This window comes from Eptesicus fuscus, chromosome 6, assembly GCF_027574615.1.
Source record: "Eptesicus fuscus isolate TK198812 chromosome 6, DD_ASM_mEF_20220401, whole genome shotgun sequence".
In the NCBI taxonomy this organism is placed as follows: domain Eukaryota; kingdom Metazoa; phylum Chordata; class Mammalia; order Chiroptera; family Vespertilionidae; genus Eptesicus; species Eptesicus fuscus.
In genome coordinates this window covers 90,121,009-90,147,534 of record NC_072478.1, presented here as the reverse complement: position 1 = coordinate 90,147,534, position 26,526 = coordinate 90,121,009, and the positions used below count along the sequence as shown (strand labels likewise).

At 39.1% G+C, this 26,526-nt stretch overlaps 1 protein-coding gene across 5 annotated transcripts; it reads left to right on the top strand.

Annotated features, from left to right (window-relative positions):
• Positions 1-30: 30 nt before the first annotated feature.
• FAM114A2 (family with sequence similarity 114 member A2) lies at positions 31-26,225 on the top strand. 5 transcript variants are annotated; one of them, XM_028161624.2, is made up of 14 exons: positions 31-67; positions 4,525-4,769; positions 5,117-5,216; positions 5,616-5,708; positions 6,789-6,880; positions 8,219-8,353; positions 8,869-9,027; positions 9,599-9,722; positions 11,914-11,993; positions 14,348-14,467; positions 14,916-15,055; positions 17,617-17,689; positions 18,275-18,328; positions 20,512-22,182. In XM_028161624.2, exons 2-14 carry the CDS (start codon positions 4,539-4,541, stop codon positions 20,611-20,613), a joined length of 1,503 nt encoding a protein of 500 aa, XP_028017425.2. In that variant the 5' UTR covers positions 31-67; positions 4,525-4,538; the 3' UTR covers positions 20,614-22,182. The 5 variants fall into 5 exon arrangements, with proteins under 5 accessions (XP_028017425.2, XP_054574046.1, XP_054574044.1 ...); XM_054718071.1 differs by lacking the exon at positions 31-67 and adding an exon at positions 616-681; XM_054718069.1 differs by lacking the exons at positions 31-67; positions 20,512-22,182 and adding exons at positions 695-714; positions 25,843-26,225.
• The last annotated feature ends 301 nt before the right edge of the window (positions 26,226-26,526 follow it).

Below are 26,526 nucleotides of genomic sequence, written 5' to 3'. Positions count from 1 at the left end.
GGCTGCCTCCGGGCTGAAGGAGTACTTCCGGGATAGTAGGAGCGGCTCGTCGGCAGCTGTGGCGGCGGTGAGGGTGGCAGCCGGCCGGGTGCGGGGCTTCCCGGGAGGAATCTGGTCGGGTGCGGGGTCCCCGAGTCGGACCGCGCGGCCCGGGGCGCTGGGGTCGGGGTGGGGGAGGCGGTCTGCGGCTGGGGGGCGGCCACCTCGCGGCTGGACGCTGAGGCTGTGGAAGCGCTGTGGTCACTGAAGCGCTACGTTTGTGGGAGGAAAATTCGTCGTGGACGAATTCGTCAACTTAGCGCTTGCGCTCACACCAGTTCTCCCTTTTGGAGATCTTGTTTGTGGGAGGAAGTGAGAGCGCACGTCTGTCCGTCTAGACAGCCTGTTAATGACGATTGCAATGGTGTAAACAACCAGCACCGCAAGTGCTAACAGCAAGATGTTACCCACGACCGGTTATGGGCCAGTCTCTGTTCCAAGCCCCTCGCCCACACCGTGTCATTTAATCTTTATAGGATCCCTGACCAGTAGGTATTCCCAGCCGCATATACAGACGAGGGAACGGAGACACAGACGGGTGAACTCGCTTTCTCCCAATCACTGCAGTACGGAGCTGGAAGCAAGTCGCTCCAACTCCAGAGCCCGTGCTCTTAGTTACTAAGCCACACTTCTTCCATTTTGGTAAATGTGTGGCTGGAAGGTCTCCAAGATAATGTGAAGTACATATATATATGCTGTATACATTTTTACTTTCAAAATATATGACTCAGCCATTTAGTTTTGCTTGTAATGTCCCGGTTCTTTGAGTCTTTCTCCTCCAATTGTGCAAATAGAACACTTACTACAGAATACTTGGAAAACTTACAAAAACACGAACAGCCAGCATCACAAAAACTTCTCTTCCACCTAGCTCAAATATCATTAAATCTTTGATATACAATAGAAAGAGTAGCGATAGCCAGTGTCTAGTATTTTAGATTATGTCCTTCCAGTCTTTTGCAAAATTGCATAGATTATGTAGTACATATGCTGTGTGTAGTATGTATACTATATATACTATGCATAGTGTGCTGTATTTGAAATATATATTACTGTTACTATACGTTGCAATTTGGAGAGAGCATAAGGAGAGTTAAAAGATAGTTTAAAAAGTACACATTAAACTACACAGAACATTAGTTGAATTTTATGCAAGAACTGTGTAGTCATCCCATTTGACCCTTGAAGTAAGTGGGGTGCAGAAATTGTATCTTTATTTCTCAATCTCCAGAGCGTGGTAACTAGTAGGTACTTAACAAGTGTTTGCAAGTAAATGAATGAATGAATATTTCAAACTTGGTTTGTATGTCTATGGGTAGTTGTATCTAGATTGTTTTTTTTTCTGTGTGTTTTGGGAATGTATAATGTAAGTATCTATAATAATAAAAGCATAATATGCTAATTAGACTGGATGTCCTTCTGGACGACCTTCTGGATGAAGCCAGGGCTGTGAGGGAAGCTGGGGTCCCTGGTGCCAGAGGGAAGCCGGTGCCGGCAGCTGGGGGAAGGAAGGCCTACTCTTGCACGAATTTCATGTATCGGGCCTCTAGTATAATATAACCATATTATCTAGACTCCGTAGTGTTGTATAAATCTACCTTTCTAGCCTATGCCTTCCCACCTTCTCCCTGCCATATTTACTACTGCATATTTCATACTGTCACACCTCTGGCCTTTGAGCTTTCCCATGTTTTGTTTCCATACCCTTGAATTCTCTCATTGGCATCTTCATCTGTCAAAATGCCAAGTGCCCTTTCAGGCAGGTGTTGCAAGCTCAGATGCCTATAGGAGTTAATCAGGTCACATAAACAGTCAAATTGAATCCAGTGGAGATTGTGGAGAACTAGAGAGCAGGACCCTGTCTAAAATATCCCAGCAACTATTTGCTATAAGCTAGTTATTCCCAGGTTGAATGTGGGCCCAGTGTTGCAAGACAAGGGAAGTTAGAAATCTATTTGTATACAAACTTTAAGTTTTAAATGTTAGCAATTAATATTAACAATTGTTTAAACACTGTGCAAGCCAAGTAAAAACATTTGTAGACTGTATTTGGCAATCAAAAATCCCAGTTTGTGGCCAGTATTCTATGTCTATTTCATATGTTGTCCATGAATGTTATTCTCTGTTTCTAGCAAACTTCGTTCTCTCTGTTCTTTTAGTATAGAGCTCCTTTCAAGCTGTCTTTTTTTTAAAAAAAATTAAATATATATTTTTTATTTCAGAGAGAGAAAGGGAGAGGGAGAGATAGATTGAAACAAGAATGATGAGAGAAAATCATTGATTGGCTGCCTCCTGCACGCCCCCTACTGGGGATGGAGCCCACAACCTGGGCATGTGCCCTTGACAGGAATCAGACCCTTCAGTCCGCAGGCCAACGCTCTATCCATTGAGCCAAACTGGCTAGGGCCTTCCAAGCTGTCTTAATTGTTAATATGTCTTTCTTTTCTAGTACATTAGGAGCATTTTTATGGTCTGGATTGGGTCTGCACTTAGTATATATTGGTACAAAGTCTGTGCTTGTACATACCTAAGGTCTCGTGTGTGTGTGTGTGTGTGTGTGTGTGTGTGTGTGTGTGTGTTTATATGTATGTATATATTGGATACATTTGTATCTTCCCTGGTGATATTTGGTTATCCTGTAAACTAGCAGCATCTGCTTGTTGTGAAAACACTAATGTCTTGGTTTTAATTGCCTAAGAGCTATACTTTTGGAAGGAATTGAATTGGTTAACATTGCCATTCAGTAGTTAGTCTGATGTAAATACTGCCTGATGGCTTGGATTTCATAATTTCTCTGAAAATTTACGGTAGGAATGATTAATGACTAACATTTTAAAAAATGACAGTCAGTAAAAGGAAAAGTTGATAAATTGGCCCTCATTGAAATGAAAAAGTTTTGCTTTGCCAAAACCGGTTTGGCTCAGTGGATAGAGCGTCAGCCTGCGGACTGAAAGGTCCCAGGTTCGATTCTGGTCAAGGGCATATACCTTGGTTGCGGGCACATCCCCAGTAGGGGGTGTGCAGGAGGCAGCTGATCGATGTTTCTCTCTCATCGATGTTTCTAACTCTCTATCTCTCTCCTTCCTCTCTGTAAAAAATCAATAAAATATATATTGAAAAAAAAAGAAAAAGTTTTGCTTTGAAATAGGTTGAAGAGATAAGCTATAAATGAGTTAAAATATTTGCAGACCATGTATCTGACAAAAGACTTGAATCTAGAATATAAAAGGAGCTCTCAAACCTCAACAGTAAAAGAAAAAAATCCAATTAGAAAATGAGCAAAAAATACAAATAGGTATTTCACTGAAGAGGATATATAGATGGCAAATGAGCACAAGAAAAGATGTTCAATACCATTATCAATTAGAGGAATGCAACTTAAAGTATCACACACCTATCAGAATGGCTCAAATAAAATAAAAATACCAGCAAATTCTGGTAAGAGTGCAGAGAAACATGATCACTCATACATTGCTGGTTGGAATGCCATTTTGGAAAAGAGGATGACAGCCCTAATCGGTTTGGCTCAGTGCATAGAGCGTCGGCCTGCGGACTGAAAGGTCCCAGGCTCGATTTTGGTCAAGGGCATGTAACCTTGGTCGTGGGCACATCCCCACTAGGAGGTGTGCAGGAGGCAGCTGATCGATGTTTCTCTCTCATTGAGGTTTCTAACTCTCTATCCCTCTCCCATCCTCTATGTAAAAAATCAATAAAATATATTTTAAAAAAAGAGTATGATAGTTTCTTATAAAATTAAATAAGTACCAATGGTTGTACTTTGGGACATTTATTCTAGAGAAATTAAAGCTTATATTCCCATAAAAAGGTGCACATGACTGTTCATAGCTGTTTTATTTGTAATAGCCTCAAACTGTAAACAACTGTTAAATGGTGAAACAAACTGAGTTACTTCCTTACTAAGGAATACTACTTGGCAATAAAAAGGAGAAGCTATTGATACAACAACTTGGATGAATCTTGAGCGTTTTATGCTAGTGAAAAAAGTTGATCTGAAAAGCTTACATAGTCTGTGATTCCATTTCGATCACATCTTGAAATGACAAAATTATAGAGATGAACAGATCATTGGTTGCTATGAGATTGGAAGAGGATGGGATGTGGCTAAAAAAGAATAACCCAAGTGATCCTTGTGATTGAACGTTTCTGTATCCTGACTTGGTGATGGTCACAGAAATCTATACATGTGATAAATTTTTATAGAACTAATTACACATGCACAAATGAGTGCATATAAACGGGTGAAATCTGAGTAAAGTCAGTTGATTGTTTCTATCAATATCCTGGTTGTGATATTATACTCTAGTTATACTAATTGTTACCATTGGGGGAAACTGAATGAGGTTTCTTTGTATTATTTCTTACCTGCATGTGAGTCTGATAATCTCAAAATAAAAGGCTGAAACAAATAGCTTATACCTGAAAAACCTATATAATTAATTTGTTCTTGGGCTTTTATTTTACCAGGCAATGATCTAATCATGTCAGATAAAGATGATATTGAGACTCCAGTGATAACTGAAGCAACCCCCGCCCCTGAAGATGAGAACTCCGAGCCAGCCAAGAATTCTGAGTCTGTCGACCAAAGTATCAAGCCAGATTGTAAACCAGAACCTGTAGTTTCTACTCGGAAAAGACCAGAGTCCAAACCTTCCGGTGACCATGAGACTTCAGAAGTTCTTCCTGTTCAGGCATCACAGGCTGCAGGCAAAGTAGAGTATCTATTACAAACTGAGGTTAAAAAATGTTCGGGTTAAAAATAACTTAGAATCAATGCCAGTTTAGAATTGCACCTATTTCCTTTTATAAGCATAAAACATCATTTTCTCAGGTTTATAAATGCCTTTATGAGTAGTTGTCTTTGTGGTGTGGTGCTTACGTGCAGGTTATGTTCATCTCTGTCAGTCAAACAATACATTTCTTTAGCCAAATAATGTGTATTCGTTTGCCCATACTTTTGGCTACAAATTAGATGCCTTGTCTATACACTCTTATTATTTTCCTCTGATTTTTAAAAATTTCTTTTGCTTTTTGTTTTTCTGGCTACTGGGAAAATTAGGAGACTGTTTCCAAAGATGAACCCCAGACTGGATGGGGCTATTGGGGCAGCTGGGGCAAGTCCTTACTTTCCTCAGCCTCAGCTACAGTAGCCACAGTAGGTAAGGCCATCAGTTATTTTTATTAATTTTTATGTGTGTTTTGCTGAAGATCTGGGTTAAAAGTGATTAGTTAGTAATTTTTATGTTTACTTTATAAGTTTGAGGATGCATTAGTATTGATGGGCTGATTTACACAGCCACTAGAGTTTACAGCATTTCCTCCTTATAAGGTTGATGTTTAGGATTTGTTAATATAAAACTATTCTTTGGTGATAATGAATCATTTTTTCTCTTTTGATAAGGATGCATTCCCAAAGATTACATAAGATCCAAATAACATGTTCTGTAGCTGTATGAAATTAAAAATGTATGGATTTAATTTTTGGTTTGTTTCTTCAGTTTTGGTGACTAATAGCAAGTAATATTTAAATATAAAAATGTTATCATTTTTCTCGTTAGGACAAGGTATTTCAAATGTCATTGAGAAGGCAGAGACTTCCCTTGGAATCCCTAGTCCCAGTGAAATTTCAAATGAGGTCCAGTATGCAGCAGGTCAGTATATGGAAACAATAAGACAGAATTATGGATCAACATAGAATGGTTGAGCTCTTTTTTCAGTAGAATATTATTGAGCCTCTGATATTCAGGGCATGATGGGACTGGTGAGAAAGGCAGTTTGGAGTCTTTGGCTGACAGAGGTCTGTGTCTTTTCATCACTCATGTGTCTCTTCACTTCACTTTATCTATGCAATGGGATGATATTTTATATCGCAAAGGACTTGTATAAACCTTAAATAAATAAGTTCTTGAACATGGAATATGAAAATTGCCCATCATATTGCTTGGCACAATTAGTAAAAGTCCAATAAGAGTTAGCTGATTTTGAAACTATCATGGTATGAAAAAATATTTTAATGTGTTACTTTTGGGGGTGTGTATTTTTGTGCTTGGATTTTTAAAATGGGGGGGGGTCTTCTTAAAAAACGTATTTATTGATTTCAGAGAGAGGAAGGGAGAGGGAGAGAGGGATAGAAACTTCAGTGAGAGAGAATTATTGATTGGCTGCCTCCTATATGCCCCCTACTGGGGATTGAGCCTGCAACCCGGGCATGTGCCCTGACCAGGAGTCAAACCGTGACCTCCTGATTCATGGGTCGACACTCAACCACTGAGCAACACCAGCCAGGCAAGTTTACTCTTTTTAGGTATATAGTTTTGACAAGCATGCATTCCTGTTTACACAGTCCATTGTGATTATACAGATAGAGAATATTTTCTATATATAGGAAATCAAGATAAAATAGTATTTTCATCATTTCCCCCAAAGTCCCCTAATGCGTACACATACTCTCAGCTCTTGGCAACCACTGATCTCTTTCTAACCTGATAGTTTATTTTGTCCAGAAGATCCCGTAAATGGGATCATATAGTAGTAGATTGGATTTTATTTTTGAAATTAAATGAAAAAGAAAAAAAAGCTTCCTTTTTATTTTAAAATAGGCAAATAGTTTAATAAAACAAAAAAAAAACCCTAATACCTTTCATGTGGGAAGTAGGGTCTAACTTTTTAAAAATTCACATGGATGCTAACAAAGCAAAACCATTTATGGATCCCTTCTCTACCTGCTGTAGGAGAGACAAATGCCAAAGAGAATGAAAACTCCTCCCCGGTGACTGGAGCACTTGGTGTATTCTCGACTATCTCTACTGCTGTTCAGAGCACAGTGAGTAAAAGGTGGCCTGCTTCCTTCCAAGATTACAATGGAATCTTGTCTTTCTCCCTCGTCCTCCAAAAGCCATGGGAACTAATTGGCATTCCAAATCACTTTGATCTTAGGGTAGAATTACAGGTACTTGAAAACTCACTTTAAAGGAGTAAAGGTGGGAGCAGGAGGTTAAATGTAACAGAGAGGAAGTATGTGTAACATTTTATGGAATAGGAATTCTTAGTTTGGTAGCCCTAGAAAACTCTGCTTTACGAAAATATTTGTCTCATAATTGCATCTTTTAGGCAAAGGAGAAATATATTTATGATGTAAACCTATATGATTAGAAACACTTTTTAAAAAGATTTTTTTTATTGATTCTTAGAGGAGAGGAAGGAAAAGGGAGAGAGAAACATTAGTGTGAGAGGGATACATCAGTAGGCTGTCTCCTGCATGCCCCCTACCAGGGATCAAACCCTTAACCTGGACATGTGCCCTGACTGGGAATTGAACCAGTAACCTTTTGGTGTACAGGATGACACCCAACTAACTGAGCCACACTGCTCAGGGATAGAAACATTAAAGCTTAATATCTTTTCTTTGTGAATATAGATAGCTAATACTTTTTAATTTTAACTTTTATTGAAGTATAACACATTTACAGAAAATTGAAGGCCTGAGTGTTCAGTTTGAGTTTTCACAGCGTGAACACATTCAGAATAAGAAACAACATGATGGTACATCAGATGTCACCCCGTGCTGTTTCCCAGTTATCTGTGCCTCCTGCTCTTATCTACCAAGATAATCACAATCCTAACATCTACCATCGTAGATAAATTTTGCCTGCTCTTAAACTTTATATAAATGGAATCATACAGAATGTACTCTGTTGTATCTGGCTTCTTTCACTCAACATTATGTTTGTATGATTTATCCATGGTAAAGTATGTGTAGAGTATTGTATTTTCTTTGCTGTGTTTCATTGTGTGACTGTGTCACATTTACTCATTCCACAGGTTGGTGAGTATTGGGGTAGTTTCTAGTTTTTAAGCTTTTACGAAAAGGCTGCTGTGAGCATTCTTGTATGTCTTTTGATGAACATCTGTACAAATTTCTGTTAAGTATGTAACCATATGTGGAATTGCTGGATCATAGGATATTCATAGGTTCAGCTGTAGTAGATAATTACAGTTTCCCAAAGTGGTTATACCGATTTATATTCGCACAAGCGGTGTATGATTGTTTCAGTTGCTCTACATTTTTGCCAATGCTTGGTATAAGCCACTATTTCATGTAGTCAAAACATGCAGGTGTCTTTTTCAGTATTATTGTAATGAGGTTGCATGTGTTTCCTAGGGAAAGACGGTTATCAGCGGGGGTTTGGATGCCTTAGAATTCATTGGGAAAAAGACAATGGATGTAATAGCAGAAGGGGACCCTGGATTTAAAAGAACCAAGGGTCTGATGCACCGGAATTCTACACTGTCTCAGGTACTGCTTTTACCTGTTGGTTTCCTATTTCTTTGTTCATCTGTATATTCTTGCCTGTGGTAACTTGGGACATTGCTAGCATTTCCTTTTGAAGAATTTTTAATGATTTGTAAAATTAAGGCATCTTTGTGTGTGTATGGCGTGGGGCGGGGGAGCCTTGGGGAGCGGGGAGGTTAAGAGGGAAGGGAGAGCTCTAATGCTTAGAAAACTTCCCAGCTCTTTTTTTCTCCTCTTTCCTTTCTGCAGGGGCCTCCTGTCAGTGCAGTGTAAGATGCCAAGTCCTTTCAGAGTGTTTATTAGATTAATGTTTAAACTACTCTCAGAGAAACACCTGGTTCCTAGGGTGTTATTTACCCTGTCTGGAATCAAATTATGTGTGATCATTTCCCTGTGCTGCTCCTGAGCCTATCAGATTTGAATCACAGTGCCAAGAAAGAAAGAGCAGTGCTCTATACTGTTACCCATCTCACCCTTGAGCTCTCATTACTTGCAATGTAATGCCTCTATCTCTTCAGGTTTTAAGAGAGGCGAAGGAGAAGGAAGAGCAGTGGACCAAAAATGAGGTTACCATAGAAACAGATAGGAAAACGCATTACGGGGTACTCTTTGATGAATTTCAAGGCCTTTCACATCTAGAAGCTCTGGAGATGCTTTCCCGAGAAAGTGAAGTAAAGGTAATTCTAAACCAAAATATCAGCTGGAATAGTCGCCAAGCAAAGGAATGCTGCATAGTTCCTTTTCTTTTTGTACAGATGGAGGATGAAATGTGTTTCAGATGGAGGCTTGAGACTCTGAGAATACCAGGCCAAAACAGACTAAAAACTAATGTTTGAACTAATTGCTGGAAATAGAATAAGCCAAGTGTTATTTTTTTTAAATTAAACAAAAAATGAGAGATTAACAAAGAACTCTTAATAGCACATTTGCTATTTTTCTTCACCTTGGTCTTTTTTTTTTTTAAGTTTCTTTGGCTTAAACTGCCAATTTGGATACAGTTACCTGTTAGCTTTTAATTCAAGACTGCTTCATTTCCAGACATTTCTGTCTTATATTATTTTTGGAAGTACACATTCTACCTTTCTGTAATGACCATTCTGTTGTGTTAAGGTTCTTAAGGAATAGATTGTGTTGGCTGGTGAGCTCATAATTTTGATTTTAATTAATCTATAATCTATAGTCTCTTCTCCATTTGAGAATGTTTTTCTTTTTTATACTCCCACAACTTATTATATTATATTGATTCAGGTGAAATCTATTCTTAATTCTCTAAGTGGAGAAGAATTAGAGACTCTAAAATTTGAATTGGAGCAGCTGAAAGAAGCATTTTTCCTACCAGAGTTCTCTGAAGAAGAGGAAGAAGATAAAAAAGGTAATATGAAAACCTAGCATCTGAGTGGGAAGGATATAGTGTGTTATTTTTCTCTTCTACCTCTTTGCCACGGATCAGGACTCCACAATGATATCAGTGGAGTGCTGCATGCCCTCCTTCCTAATAGCCCTCCCCATTTGGTTGAGATTGCAGCACTGACCTTGGTATTTAATTATATCTCAATGAAGTTGGTAAAAAAAAAAAAAAAAAAAAAAGTGGTGGTAGCAGAGGGGAGAGAAAACCACATTACCTGGTTCTGGTGATATTGGCCATTTTTGTTTTCTATCAATATCCTTAGCCCTCTACTCTATCTTAACACAACTGATCCTTCCGCTTTGGAAGGAGACTTCTTCCTTAGGGAATGTTACTCTTTCTCCTGAGTTTCTCCAAAGCACTAGCTGTCTCCTTCCCATCCTTACATACTTTTATTCTAATGCAACAACTACTTTTTATACTTGTTGGGAGTACATGACAGTGATCTCCAAACACTTTTTGATCAACTCTTAGCAATAAGAGTTTTTTGAGCACTTAGACCTAATATATCTATATTTGAATATTTGTAAATTATGCATAGATACTACTATAATAATATATTACTTATATTCTAAAGTATACCCTAAAATAGAATTTTAAAAAGAATGAGATAAATGTCTATAAATTAAAAGTTCCACCTCTTCTGTTGGATTATTTTGTGAACCTCTTGGGGTACATGCATCCCAGTATGATTCACCTACATAAATTTGAGCTTTAACTGAGAAAACAAAATGCCTGCCTAAGAGTCAAGTTTTAGGTTTTTAGACAGTAAGATATGATTAGGAGTTGTTTTTATGACTTACATTATTTACAGTTGTATCATTTAATGAGAGCAGCTTTTCCTAAAACCATATTATACCTGGGATCACTAAAGCATTTGAATTCTCTTTCTTGAATGATAAAAGAAGGACAAAAGAATAACAGATGGAGAGAGAAAAGCCAAGATAGAATTTTTTTCCTAAGAATTTTGGAGAAAAAGCTGCTATGAAGCAATAATAATTTGCTCTGATGAAGCATGAAATGCTGTCTAAGAAAGACTCACACAGATTGTTGGTGCCAGAAGACTATATGTACAAGAGTTGTCTCTGCATTCTGTAGTACAGAGTCCTTGGGGTGGGCTTCCAAGGGGATAGTGGGTAGGATTTAGATGAGTACAGAGGAAAAGAGCATTTTCTGCCATTTGTTTGTATGTGTTGATTGTTTTTTAATCTTGACCCACCTGTTTGCATGTATGTTTCTCAAGTATGAGTATTCCATGTTCCCTATCATCTCCTGCCAGGCCCTTCCAACAGCTTCCTTACCATCCTTCTAGCATTCTGGAATCACTTTTCTTCTTCCTTTCTTTTTGTCCACCATTAATTTTTACCCAGATCCCGGATTATTGCCTTAGCCTTCCTGCCTCCCTTCCTGTTCCCCTTTCAATTCACCCTGTCCACCCTCAGGAGCCAAAGTGATTTTTCTAAAATTTAAATTGGACATATATGTCTCTGTTTAAGTTTGAATAACTCACCATGGTTTATTAGGCCCTTTATTACCTGGATCCTGCTTACCTTCCTAACTTCATTTTACCCCTCTTTCGTATATATACATATATATATGTATACATATACTTATGCGCATATATGTATACACACACACACACACACCACTAGAGGCCTGGTGCATGAAAATTCATGCACTGGAGGGGGTGTCCCTCAGCCCAGCCTGCCCCCTCTCACAGTTTAGGAGCCCTCAGGGGCAGGAGGCAACCCATCTCTGCTGCTGCCACTGCCTTCAGCGCAAGCCTTGGCCGGCCCTGGTTATCTAAGCCTCGGGTGGCCCTGGGTGGCTGGGCAGCCTCCATCCAAGGCTTGCCTGCACCTCGGGCTGACCCTGGGCGGCTCGGGGGCTGAGGGGACTGGGTGCCGCCATCTTGTGGCTGTGGGCGTTGCCATCTTTGAGGGCGGGGCAGTCAGTTAACATATTCCCTCCTTATTGGCTGTGGGCACCGCCATCTTTTGGCAGTGTGAGGGTCAATTAGCGTATTCTCTCTTTATTAGATAGGATGCTGCTACTGCTATTACCATTCCTTTTCTTGTTCTCCTTGTGCACCCCACTTCCCGTCCCTGTGATCCTCACTCGTCTTTCTGCAGTGTTTTACATGGGACTTTTTTTTTAGGGGATGAAGAGTTTACCAAAGAGATAACAGAGCTATTTTCCCAGCTGCATGTCTCCTCCAAACCAGAGAAACTTGCCAGGGTAAGTGACTACTTCTTGGTGATTTTTTTTTTTTAACTTGTCTGGATTTAGTGGATAAAGAAGGTAAGATTGTAAGTTCCTGGCAAGGATGCCATCAAGATTGAGGGTATATTCTGAGTTCCACACCTTTTGCCTGCCTCTTGCTTTCACAGGTTATCATGCTGGACTCATATTTGCATCCCCTCCCCTTCCCCTGGAACACACACATCTGCCGTCCTTACCTGTTTTCATTTGGAATGTTTTGATTGTCTGAAAACTTAAATTAGGTCACAGAGTTGGTCAGCCAAAGTCGGCAGTGCTCACCAGCCTTCATGACACCAAGGGGTTAGCTTCTAATGAGGCTGTAGCTGTCCACAGGGCTCTGAATGTTTCAGAGATAATGGGATGTGGCCTTTGCTCTTAGGAAGCTGGAGGTTGCCATTTCCTAGAACACAGTGACTAAGATAATGACCATTTAGCTTGTGTAAATGTGAGAGTCCATGGCCTAGGCAGTGATACTTGAGCTGTCTTTACATATCTGGAACATGGAGAGACTTTAGTCAAAGTTCAGAGTGGGTAGGGAGGGCCGGTTCCCATAGCAGTACCCACATAGCATATATGTCAGTGTCAGCTCATGGGACACTATTCACTGGGTCTTGGGCTGCTTGCTGCTTCTTCACCCTCCTTTCCCAATTTCCAGAAACATTTCAGGACCAGTTAGCAGCAGGTACACATTGCTTCCAGGTCAGGGAGAGCTGATAACCCCATGTATTGATCCTTAAAGGGACTTCTTAAAATAATTGGAAAGAGCGTGATCTGGTTGATGGGGAACCAGTGAAGAGAAGAGGAATGGTCAGCTCTGGGCTCAGGTACCTCACTGGTAGCATTATGGAAGATGGATTGAAGATGAGCCAGATCAGAAGCAGGGAGACCAATCAGAGTGCAATAGACACAAAGTGGATCTGAAATCAAGAGGTGGTAATAGAAAGAGGAGGGACTGATTGGAGAAATAGGGTAGAATCAGACCATCTTGGTGACCACATATTTTGGCTTGGGTGACTGATATATCATTGTTCCTCTAAAGCTCTGGGGAATAAAAGGATTAAAATTTTTGGGAGAGAAAGGCAATTCAAATTTTGTACATGTTAAATGTGATATGCCTATAGAATATTCTGATTCAAATGTCCAGCAGGCAGTTGGAATATGTTGTTTTCAAGAGCAGTCAGTGCTGGAAAATAAGGATTTAGGAGTCAGCAGCAGGTAGGGAGTATTTAAAATCACTGCAATAGGGTGAGTGGAGAGGAGAGGGAGGGGGGTGAGACATGAGAGCCAAGGCCAGGTAATGATGTTCGAGAGGCAGCCAAAGGAGGTCAAGGAGACATGCTGATAAAGGTGGGGGGAAAACCAGAAGATAGTGTATTACAAAAGTTAAAGAAAATTAGAAACATCCCAAATGGCCATTATCAGAATTGGTAAATTGTGGTTTATGTATAAAATGAAATACTACACAGCAATAAATAAGAATGAACTGCTGATACACACAGCAACTACCGGTATGTGGATAAATCTAACAGGCAGTATGTTTTGCTTAAGAAACTGGACACAAATTAGAACATACTTAGGATTCCATTTATATGCATTTTAAGAACAGGTAAAATTAAGTTATAGTGAGACAGAAGAATGGTTACCTTTGGGTAAGGGTAGGGGAACTCCTTTTGAGCAGTACTGACTAGGAAGGAGTATGGGGGACCAGCTAGGGTGATGGGAATGTTCTTTTGTTTTTCAAATATTTTTTATTTTTAAAAATTATTATTTTTTAAAATATATATATTTTTATTGATTTCTGAGAGGAAGGGAGAGGGGGAGAGAGAAACATCAATGATGAGAGAATCATTGACCAGCTGCTTCCTGCACACCCCCTACTGGGGATGGAGCCCACAACCCGGGCATGTGCCCTTGATTGAAATCGAACCCAACACTCTTCAGTCCGAGGCAGACGCTCTGTCCACTGAGCCAAACCGGCTAGGGCTGATGGGAATGTTCTTTATCTTGACCTGGGTCACAGATACATAGGCATATGTACATGTAAACATTTCTTGAGCTGTGCTCTGAAGATTTGTGCACTTTGCTGTATGTAAGTTATACCTCATTTTTAAAATGACTAAGGATGAGAGAATTCAAGAAGGCATGAGTGGACAGCAGTGTTAGGTAGCGTAGAGAGTTCTAGTAAGTTAAGTACTGAAAAACTAGGTGTTATGTTCGGATGAGAACAAAAGCACCAACTTCCATGACGCTAACATGTTCTTGGTCAGTGCACAGTAATCTTGGTAAGCTGAATTGAATGGTTGATGGACAATAATCTTTTTCTTATTTAGGCAAGAAATACAGCCTATGAATGGATGAGGACATCTCTGGAGAAGCCATTAGAAGAGAAGGAAGGAGAAAAACAGTTGGAAGGAGAAAAAACTGAGCAAATCAGTAAAAATTCAATAGAGGTAACCAAAGCAAATAAGGTTTTCTTTTTTGTTTTGTTTTTTTAAGGATTTGAGATGCAGGGGTATTGCAGTCAGGGACTTTGCATTTTGTTGCACTCTTATCCATAATTTCTACCTTGTGTTTTAAGTTGTAACATCTTAGTTCCAGACTATAGGACGGAAAAGAGTGAAGAAAGAGATAAAGGGTACATGTGTGGTGTTATGAGGGTTTCCAGAAGCTGCCACAAGACGCTTTATCTAAATCTTTTGTTGAAAACTTAGTCACATGGTCACATCTAACTTCAGGGCAGCCTCTGTTTTTACAGCAGTGAGTCCAGCTGTAAAGTTATATCACTACTATGGAAGAAGAGGTTTCAAGGTATTGAATCCTTCAGTGTGAGAGAAGTAAGGTGACGTCATTTCGTCTGAGATGAAAAAAACACCTGTGCTTTTTTTTCTTTTCATCCAGGATATCCATGCATTTGCAATCCGGAGTCTAGCCGAAATGACTGCCTGCTCAATTGAATTGTTTCACAAAACAGCAGCTCTGGTTCTGCATGGCCGGAAGCAGGAAGTGACAGCTATAGAAAGAAGCAGAACCCTTTCCCAGTAAGTGTAATAAGTATCCTTGTAAGTGATGCATATTACTGAAAGAGTTTTCTGGACTTATTTCCAAAGTTTTAAAAACTTTCAGCAAGATACTATTCACACTGTACCATTCACATACTTAAGGTTTTGTTCATTTTGGGTTTTAGTTAGTTGGATAGCCAAGTGTGATGTTTCTTTTTCACTGCCATAAAACTACATTATAATTCTGCCCTTTTATTAACTACTTTATACTCTGAAAACTAGTTCTCAGATTATTGGTCCTACTAGGAATAGAATTTTACATATGTAAAAACAGAAAATAGTTCTAAGAATCTCATTTCTGGATAATTAAGTTATTGAGTGCTAATTAATGCCAGGCATCATGCTAAGGGATTTACATGTATCATTTTTAATTTTTATAACAACCCTAAATGATTGTTCCAGCTTTAAAAGTGAAAAAATGCAGACTCAAGAGAGGTTAAATAATTTACCCAGGTTATTTTTGTTGTTTTGTTTTGTTAATCCTCACCTGGAGATATTTTTCCCCATTGATTTTTAGAGAGAGTGAAAGGGAGGAATGGATAGAGGTTGGGAGAGAGAGATAGCGAGAGAAACATCGATATGAGAGAGACACATTGACTGGTTGCCTTCTGCATTTGCCCTTCTTTCACACTATTGCTGATTTTGAACAAAAATTTTAAAAATAATAGAATGTAGATAGTCACAGGAGGAAAAAAAAAGACCTATTTGTAAATACAGAAATATCTTATTGGAAAAAAATGTGTGAGAGAGTGTCCAGTGTACTAGGATTGGGAAGGGCCCTTGATATTCTCCAGACCTCCTCTTCACCTATGGTTTTGATGCCCCTCTGTAATAGGGGGGGCCTGAATTTATCTTTAACAGCCTTAGGATGGGGGACTCAGAATTCCACGCCGGCCTGTTCTGTGGAAAAATGGTTATTTCTACTGCTTGGAATGCCCTTTCAGTCGTGACTCACTCCCTCACAGAATTCAAGTTTCCATTCAAATGCTGCTTTCTTTACCACCCAGTCTAAAATAGTATCTTCTCCTATTTTCTAATCCTTTACTTGCTTTATTTTCTTAGCTCATATCACCATTTAGTGTATATGGTGTGCGTATGTATATATATGTTTTTATATATACTAGAGGCCCAGTGCATGAAATTTGTGCACTGGGAGGGGGGATCCCCTCAGCCCGGCCTGCACCCTCCCGCAGTTTGGGACCCCTTGGAGGACATCCCTCTCACAATCCGGGATCCCTCTTGCAGTCCGGGGTCCCTCTTGCAGTCCAGGACCCCTCGCTCCTTACTGCCCGCTCGCTGCTCCTTACGACTCAGCTCGCTGCTCCTTAATGCTTCCGCGGAGGCAGGAGAGACTCCTGCTACTGCCACTGCACTTGCCAGTCGTGAGCCCGGCTTCTGGCTGAGCAGTGCCCCCCCCCTGTGGGAGTGCACTGACCACCAGGGGGCAGCTCCTGCATTGAGCGTCTGTCCTCTGGTGGTCAGTGCGCATCATAGTGACTGGTTGTTCCGCCGTTCGGTTGGTTTGCATATTAGGGTTTTATTTCATAGGATGAAAATGAATATATGTATGTGTTTATATATCTGTGTACATAAGTATACATATACATATACTAGAGGCCTGATGCATGAAATTGGTGCACTCAGTGGGGGGGGGGGTCCCTCAGCCCAGCCTGCGCCCTCTCGCAGTCTGGGAGCCCTCAGGGGATGTCCAACTGATGGCTTAGACCCGCTCCCTGCAGGGAGTGGGCCTAAGCTGGCAGTCGGACATCCTTAGCACTACCATGGAGGTGGGAGAGGCTCCCGCCACTGCTGCTGTACTCGCTAGCTGTGAGCCCAGCTTTTGGCTGAGCGGCGCTCCCCCTGTGCGAGCACACTGACCACCAAGGGGCAGCTCCTGCATTGAGCGTCTGCCCCTTGGTGGTCAGTGCACGTCATAGCGACCAGTCGTTCTGCTGTTGAGTCAATTTGCATATTAGCCTTTTATTATATAGGATACTTACATGTACATACATCTGTCCATCTATATATACATATATAGTCTCCCCCCTTAATAAGCAAGTAAGTTAGAATCCATGAAAACTGTGACTTTGCTTGTTTACTGATATATCCCCAGGGCTTAGAAACTGGCACAAAGAAGACTTTAAAAAATATTTGTTGAATAAATTAATGTGTATGAATTTTAACTATATTTCTAAATGGAACATAGGATTTTGTAAGTATTGTTGCCTTAAAATGTATTTTTCATTATTTCCTTTGATTTTCCTGATAAGTATATTGCTTTCTAGAGGATTTTGTAGAAAAATGTTTTTCCAAGGAGTGAACCTCTCTTCCTATAGCATGGATGCCTATTCAAATGGGTCCCCAAATGCATAGGGTAGCTGACAGGCATACTTCTTCCCTTTAAAAGCTTTCTCCTTTCACATTTAGTACCATGAGTGATTTGTTCTCTCCTGACAGTTGTTAAATATAGCCTATTAAAAGAAAGAGTGAAAGAAAAACAAAAGAAGGAACCATCCTGACTTTTCTCCCTTCTTCTCTAGGATGACGGTTGTGTTGTGTAAAGAGTTGTCCTCTTTGTCTAAAGAGTTTACCACCTGCCTAACAACCGCTGGGGTAAGAATTCATGTCTTGTTGGGCTGATGTGTTTTGTTTTTTTTTGTTTTGTTTTGAAAACAGCTTTATTAAGGTATAGTTTACATACCATATCATTTGGTTTCATAGTATATTATAGAGTTGTGCAACAATCACCATAATCTAATTTTTGACCATTTTCATTATTTCCCAGAAAACCTCCTACTATTAACAGTCATTTCTTTGCCTCTATGCTCTTATATCCCTGAGCAACATTAATCTACTTTCTGTCTATAGATTTGCCCATTATGGAAATTTAATACAAATGAGATCATACAATCTGTAGTATTTTGTGTCTGGTTTCTTTCACTTAGCATAATGTTTTTGAGGTTTATCCACATTGTAGGAGCAGACTGTGGCTAGCCGGTAGGAGAGTTGTAATTAAAGCTAAAATTTAAAGCACTTCAGATATGACATTTTGCTCTCTCTCAGTCCAGACTTTTTCTATGCTTACATTTATGTTTGGGTGTATGTGTATGTTGTGTGTATGTTTCAAAGTGGGATCGTACCATGTTTATTGTTTTTTTTAACTGCTGTGTGCATTTAACTCTGTATTCTTTACTTTAGGTCAAAGAAAAGGCAGACGTCCTTAATCCATTAATTACTGCAGTATTTCTAGAGGTTAGTAGTAATTTTTTTTAAGTCTCTAACTTTTAGGCATTTTGTATTAATTAACTCTTCTTAAGTTTTTATTTTTTGGCCTTTTTTTTTTCCCCCCACAAGGTTGGTAGTTTAGCCATATTGATGCATATATGACCCCAAAGGTGTGTATCTGATGCATATTCCCTGTTTATTAATTACAAAATATTAAAAAGCTGCTGGGTAAAGTGCACAGGAAGTAGGAAGCTGTCATTACTTAGTACTACCCTTTGACAGTTAATGGACAATTTTCAATAACAAAATACCCCTGGAAACCAGCAGATAAACAGGAAGGGTTGAAAATTAAAAGCAGGCAAGCACTGCTTCTTAAAGGACTAAGGCTTAAGCAGAGATTTGTTAGAAACAACACACAGCATTTTGTCATTTCCTTGTCAGGAAATTGCTTTGTTGTGTCATGTTAACATAATCCTTAGTCCATAAAATTTAAGGAGGTGGGTTGTTTAAATCCATGAAAAAGGGAGGTATAAGAGGATCTCATCATGGAATATTGCTCCCATAAATGATGCTTTCTGGATTCCATGTTTTAAGAATTCTATCTTTTAAATTAGTTTTGTGAACAATTAGACATTTGATAATCTGTTTAAAACATTTATGAAAATCTGGAGAGGAGAAAATCCTATATAATAAAAGGGTTATATGCAAATTGACCCTAACGGCAGAATGACCAGGAACGACTGGTTGCTATGACGTGCACTGACCACCAGGGGGCAGACACTCAACACAGGAACTGCCCTCTGGTGGTTAGTGCGCTTTCACAGGGGGAGTGCTGCTCAGCCAGAAGCCGGCTCATGGCTAGCCAGTGCAGCAGTGGTGGCAGGAGCCTCTCCCACTTCCATGGCAGCACTAAGGATGTCCAACTAACAGCTTATTGGACATCCCCCAAGGGCTCGCAGGCTGCCAGAGGGATGTCTGACTGCCAGGTTAGGCTTGATCCCCCAGGAAGTGGGCCTAAGCCAGCAGATGGACATCCCCCGAGGGGTCCCAGACTGCGAGAGGGCGCAGGCTGGGCTGAGGGATCCCCTCGAGTGCACGAATTTTTGTGCATTGGGCCTCTAGTATATTTGATAATTGGTTAGGTTTTTAATATGAATTGAAAAAGATTTTTTGTTTTTTGCTCCTGGAATTTTAGTTACTTCTTTAGTTTTGAATTCTTTAAAGTCACCACCATTGAAATGCCTTTAATTCCTTAACTGCATAATTTTCCTTGAATAGTCAGGGAAATTATTCTGATCACTTAAACAGTTGTTTTAAAAAAACGTAAGTTGTTTGTGATTTAGTAGATGACAATGTTTAGATGAGATCAGTTTGCATGCTAGGAGCCCAGTCTTGTCCTGGATCTTCCCTGATTTGCTTATGACCCTATATCCGGCAGTTATCTTCTTGGCAATCTCATAATCTTTATTTACAAAATGAGAGATTTCACTAGATAGTCACTGAGATCTCTTTTGGCTGGAAAATTCGGTATTAAATGTCACACTGAAGTTTAAATAGGAATACTTGCCATTGGTAACTCCAAAATAGGTAAACTCACTTGATATAGGTTCCCTGTTGCTATATTAAGTTGGTTGTTCTTGCTTACAGATTTGAAACACTTGTCCTGGAAGTTATACATTTTATCTTAATGTAATGAACTCTCTGTTGTTATTCTTCTGGAAGGTTAGAACATGTCAGATAGAAATATATCTATACTGTAATCATCTTTAAAAGCAGTATCCCTTGTTCACATTTTGAGCACCTATCTTGTGTTCACTGATTGTGTTGAGTCCATGGAAGAACAGTTATCACAATGGACTGGAAATCTTATTGGTGTAAGATTCATAGCCTTCTGAAATCCTCTTTGAGTAATTGACCAAAATGCTTTGAATGCCAAATTTGAGCGGGATGCCAAAGAATGCCTCTTATTTTTGCTGTGCAAGTTGGGCAAAAGATGCTGACATTCTTTGTTGCTGCTTTCATATCTTCTTAAGAGCTAGATCATTCTTTCCCCTGTAACTTTACTAAAATGATTAAGTCTGCCCTTATTTGTCAGGCTACAGATTCTATTAGATTTATATAAATTAGTCTTTTGTTGTTGTTGTCTTATGGCATATTTTCTCTTTTAAGTGACTGTGGTATTTTCTTTTCCTTTTTTTCAATCCTGACAGGCATCGAATAGTGCTTCCTATATTCAGGATGCCTTTCAGCTACTCTTACCTGTGCTGGAGATCTCGCTCATTGAAAACAAGACTGAATTACCAGAGGCATGAATTGCAGGGCCAGAGGCCTTTGTCAGAACATTGAAGAACAGAGAAGATTGACCTGAGACTTGTGATGGCCAAGAAATGCCACTCTATTCTGGGTACTCTTGCAGAAGTGAAGGAGAAGGGCTATTTTAGTATATAAAAATTCAGGCAGGATAGCAATTTTATAGGAAGTTTGTTGCCTTCACTGCTTGGCTGAAGTATTCAGGTTCTCACATTGCTCTTCCCAGTTGTTATAATTAATAAATTATTTGAAAAGAAATTTTTAGAAGAAAGTTCAAAAATAATAGCTCTAGATAAAGGTTAGTGGGATACTCAGGTAAAAATATTGGTATTTTCTTTGATGGTGCAGAACACTAACAATTTTGTCATGGATATAGTTGGCTGTTAAGCAAGAGAAAAAGTATTTAATTTCGTATTCTAGAATTGATGTGCTTGATCTATTAATGCCATGCACTTTCTTCTTTCTTTAATAAAATCTATGGCTTTAAGAAGCTGTGTATATGTAAACTCAATAATGATTACCCTTTATTACATAAATTCTTGGAATTGGTTAGAAACTTTTATCTGCTCTTTAATTCTCAGCAGATAGTTGGCATTGAGGAGAAACTTATAAAATATACTTGTAGCCACACGAGTTAACTACAGCAGTGTGTCATTTGGCTTCAGATTGCTCTCCCACAATTTCTCTCTCACTCCAAGTTGACAAGTTTCAAGTTGTTGACCTCTACTCAACTGGATTCAAGACCAATAAGTGCCATTTAGAGAAACAGTTCCATGTTTGCAGATATTCTGAGTCTCTTCAGATGTTTTTCATGCATATCTCATATGCAGGATAAATTTGGTAATAGCCAGCTCCAAAGGAGTGTGAAGCGCTTATAGTAATGGGTTTTTTGTTGATTGACTATTGTTGAAGTGGATTGTGGAGTCCCTTAGTAATGATGTTCATTATCACAGGATTTAACCTGTTAGTCATGGTATATTTTCCTCATTCTTTTTGTTTTAATGTATTCTTTAGCATGTTTATAAATACAACTATCCTTTAGATCTTCAGCCTTCTTTTTGTTCTCTTCGACAGTTTAAGAGACTGAAAGGCTATTGTTTTCCTAAAAGTTATTTTGGTATTCACTCTTTTTTAAAAAGTTCTTCAACCTTATGGTTTTTAATGATTTAGGTAACTTTTGTGAGTTCTGCCACTCTTCTTCTAAAACCTTTAAATAGAATGTAATAATTTTTTCAATTGATACTTTTGTCTAAACATGAGCCCCAATAGCTTTCTCAGGCCCAAAAAATAGCAAAGTCATAACATAGATCAATGTCAAGATTGTTTTTATGTAATCGCCTTATTTGGGGTAAGAGGCTATTTGTAAGCAAGGAGGAAAATAAATAGATTTGGCTAAATAAGTATACCAATAACACTAAAATGTAGCTCTGCTTATATTCTGTTCTAAAGTGATCAGAAGATTTTTTAAATATTACTTTATATAGACAAATTTCATCTTTCCTAAAGTGACAAATTTTGAATTTTCAGAAAAAGTTTTTCTGTGGTTAATAAAGTTGGTGTTCCAGTTCTGATTTATTGCCTCAAGTTCCATTGCTGTGTCTGAACCTGGATCCCTTGAGCAAGGTACTCCTTGAGGAGGGTTTAGAACTGGTCACAGTGCCTACTACCTGTTCAGACTCTTGTAAATTGAAAGTTTGTAGCTTTTACTCTTTGATCTAGAAATATGTCTAAGGTTTTTCTTTCAAGAAGAGGGTTATAGATGTGGAGGCAGAATAGTAACTCTCTGTATGTGTCTATCCAGATTGGAGTCCTGAATTTGACCAGTTTTAGATTGGACCTTTCAATAGCCAAATGTGACACGCTGCCTCTTTGCTTTCTCCCTCATTTCTCTCATCAGCTTCCCCCCATCCACCAGAAATGACAAAAGGACGAGTTCTGAATAACACTTAAAATATAATGAAGAAAAAGTTATTTGATTCAGTAGGGATAGAGAAGTAAGAGCATAAACATTCATTCATAGGTGAATAGGTAAATTTAGGGGGCATCTTGGAACCTATTGGATTATGGTGATGGTTTTGGATGGTACATGCTTCATTATTCTGTTTGAGGTTGGTACATGGTGTAGTTTCTTGATGAAACCTCCTCTTTTGGTGCTATTTCCTTTAAATTTTCTGATGTTTAAGATTTACCATTATGTCCTAATATGTGCTAGCCCTTTCCAGTTAACAACTTGATAGGTAATATGTTCAGTTATTATTGGAGTAAATGCTTCTCTTCCTACTATTGAGATCTTCAAAGACTGTGATTAAAAGAGACTTCATTAATTTGATGTAAAAGAAATAGAAACTTCCATGAACGAATTCCTGGCTTCTATTCCTTTATACAATACATTGGAAACAGATTGGACAAGCTATTTTTTCCTTACTTTTGATAATTTTTTTTTTTTTTTTTTTAGGCATAGATACCCGCATTGACAGGACTCTGAAATATACAATAATTCATATAGGTGTTTCCACAAATCCAAAATTAGTGCTAATGCACAAATGTGAAGTTTTTAGTCCTACAATCAGGAAACAAGACCGTGTGGTTCCTCCACCTGAATGAGGACCTCCTTTTTGTACTTGTTTTTATCTAAAGACCTGTTTGAGGGAGAGATGTTTTATAAGTAGTATCTGTTGATGTCATCATTTGAGAAAGACATTTTTCTATATTTTTTAGATGAATTCTGAATTTTAAAAGTGAGAATATTCATCATGTTGGAAAAACCCAGAATAAAATTATACCCACAGTAGGCACTCAGTAAACATGATATTTCACAAATGTCAAGGATTGGAATCCCTTATTATGCCTTAACAACATAATGTACTTATTTTCATAAAAAAACTTGAAGCATTTGAAAAATGAAGTTCTAAAGATAGACCTGTTAATTATCATGTCACCAGATCTCTGGCTAATACATGAGGAGAATTTTGAAAACTTCCTCACTAGTGCCACTTTCCAAATGCACCCTGATATTCCTCAAGCACTGGTCCACTGGTCCCTCCCTGTTTTACTTGTGGCCCTTGTTATTACATTCTTTCTTGTTATTTCATCATTTGCCCAAATCCCAAAGTGCCCTCATGTCTAATTATCGCTTCCCCAATCAACTCTTCAGGAAAAAAAAATCAGAATATTCTCTGAAACTCATTTGTCCTTTAAGCTAAAGATAGAGGAGGAATACAGTGATTGATCATTCACCCTTGCACATCAGTGTTGCCTTTTCTAGACCTTTAAGTTTCTGACTGGTCAACTTTTGTAAAGGGCATATCCAGAGAATCCATATTGCATGAAATTATCATCTGTATCTGCTTGTCAGCCCCACATGTATCTCTGTCTGTACACACTGGCCATTGCTGTGCTCTTAAGCTGGTTCTAAAGAGGAAGTCATTTTCCCAACCTGATTGTTATTGCACCAGTATGCTTAGTTTTTTTTAAAGCATATTTTAAAATTGGAATGGGTGTAGTTTGTGGCAGAGTTTCGACCAGCCAGTCTCACCTGGATAACTGGTGCACTGACCTTGGCGATTTCAGCCAAACCTGCTTAGGCCTGAATTATCTACCTAATAATTGTATTTGTTTATGTCAGAATTAAAGGATTTCTCTTAACTATTTAGTCCAACTGGATCTTCCTTGACCTTTCCCACATGTATCATTGAGAGTAATAAGAACTGCATAGTTAGCGTGTATGTTGAAGCAAAAGTTTCCAAATTAGAACAATATTCTTATACATTTATAGCATCAGTAAACACATAAGTCCTCTTTTTTTTTCCTTGCCCTGAGTTTCCAGCTTCTGGCATAGGGTCCGACACATGGTAAGAAATATGTGTTGGCTGATTGAGAGAAGGAAGAAAAAGAGAGGGAAGGGAAGGGTGGCTTAGTGCTTTCCTACTAGTATAGAATATAGAGCTGGAAGGGACTTTCAGGCATATAAGGTTGAAACCCTCATTTCACAGCTAGGAACATAGACCTCCTGAGAGCAAGTGACTCTCCTGAAGTCACATAGCTGATAGGAGGCTCTGGAGGGGCGTGAACGCAAGTCTGGATTCCTGGTCCGGTCTCTCTCTTTGTTACACCAGAGCCTGACAGGATTCTGCACACACTTACTGAGAGGGGGCTGGGGAACTCAGTGCAGAAAGTGTGGCCTCTGTCCTGTAGGAGCTCTCACTGGTGCCACTGTCTGAGCAATTTCTGTCCTGTGAGATGCAAAGCCCTCTGGAAAAGGAAGTGAGGCAGCTTCTCTGTTGTAATGACTTGTGGCTGAGTTGCATGGGCTTGTCCCCAAAATGGTTGTGATTGTGGGGGCAGGTCAGCATTGCAAATGTTTGCAGATGCATCCAACAAAACCCACAAAGTGTTAATTTTGCTTTGGTGGCTTGTGTCTTAAGTGGCCAATTTCTGCTGTACATAGAACTACAGAATGATCTATCGCTCATCAACCACCAGTTAAGAGGGCACTAACATAGGTGGAACAGCTTTAATACTAGGCACTATGGAATCCACTTTTTTCTGTAAATCTTCTCAACTGCTCTGTGATGATGGACAGTGACACCCCAGTTTAGGAAACTGAAGGATGGTGTAGATGTTACGAGCAAAGACAGACTCAAAATAGAATCTCAGCTCCCTCATTTTCCAGCCCAATGATCATGAGCAAGTGACTTAATCCCTTAAATTGCAGTTTTGTCATCTGAAAAATCGACCTCAGAACGCCATATTGTGAAGTCATTGATGGGATTAAAAAAGAATAACCTGTGTAAACTGTTTAGAAAAATAGCATAATCAGATAATGTTTAGTGAACATTGTGCCAGGCACGGTTTTGAATAATTCAATCCTCATCATGAGATAGAAACTATAAGCATGCCCATTTACAGATGGAAAAACTGAGGGGCAGGGAGGTTAAATAATGTGCCTGAGGTCACATACCCAACAAAGGGTAGAGTCAGGATCCAAACCCAGGTAGTTTGGTACCAGAGTTTCTGTTTTTTACCATTTACATTGCACTGCTGCTATAAGCTATCAGTAAAGAAATCTTAACGACTTAGCTACTAGTACTTTATTATAATGATTATGAAACAGATTTAGAGAGTTAAGTGACTTGCTGAGATTTCACAACTGTAAATGGCAGAGCCCCTGCAATGTGAGCCCAGGTTGCCTGACTCTCAAGCTCATGTTTGTTATATTTTGTTTCTTTTAGGGGAAGCTTGGAGGTGCCTGTCTGATGATAAATAACTAGGGGAACATCTGGGCAGACTATCCAAAGTCATTAGGAGTTGGCATAAAAAGGACGTGTGGTGACAGGTCACGTTTGCAACAGCAGGAACAAAGATCTCAGTGAAGTAAGAGCATCTGTATTACTCAGTGATCAAGAGGAGAGAGGATCCCTGACTGGTTTGGCTCAGTGGATAGAGCGTCGGCCTGCGGACTGAAAGATCCCAGGTTCGATTCTGGTCAAGGGCATGTACCTTGGTTGTGGGCACATCCCCAGTAGGGGGTATGCAGGAGGCAGCTGATCGATGTTTCTCTCTCATCGATGTTTCTAACTCTCCCTCTCTCTTCCTCTCTGTAAAAAAATCAATAAAATATATTTTTAAAAAAAGAGGAGAGAGGAGTACATTAATGTTTATAATTTTAGTTGTAAAGGCCCCAAACTGAAAACTATGCAGATGTCCTTCAAATGTGAATGATTAAACTGTGGTACATACATGCCATGCATTACTCCTCAGCAATTAGAAGGAGCAAACTATTGATACACAAGAACTTGGATGAATCTCAAGGGAATTATGCTGAGTGAAATAAATCCAGTTCCTAAATATATGTAGTTCCATTTATATAACAGTGAAATGACAAAATTAGAGAAATGTAGCACTGATTAATAGTT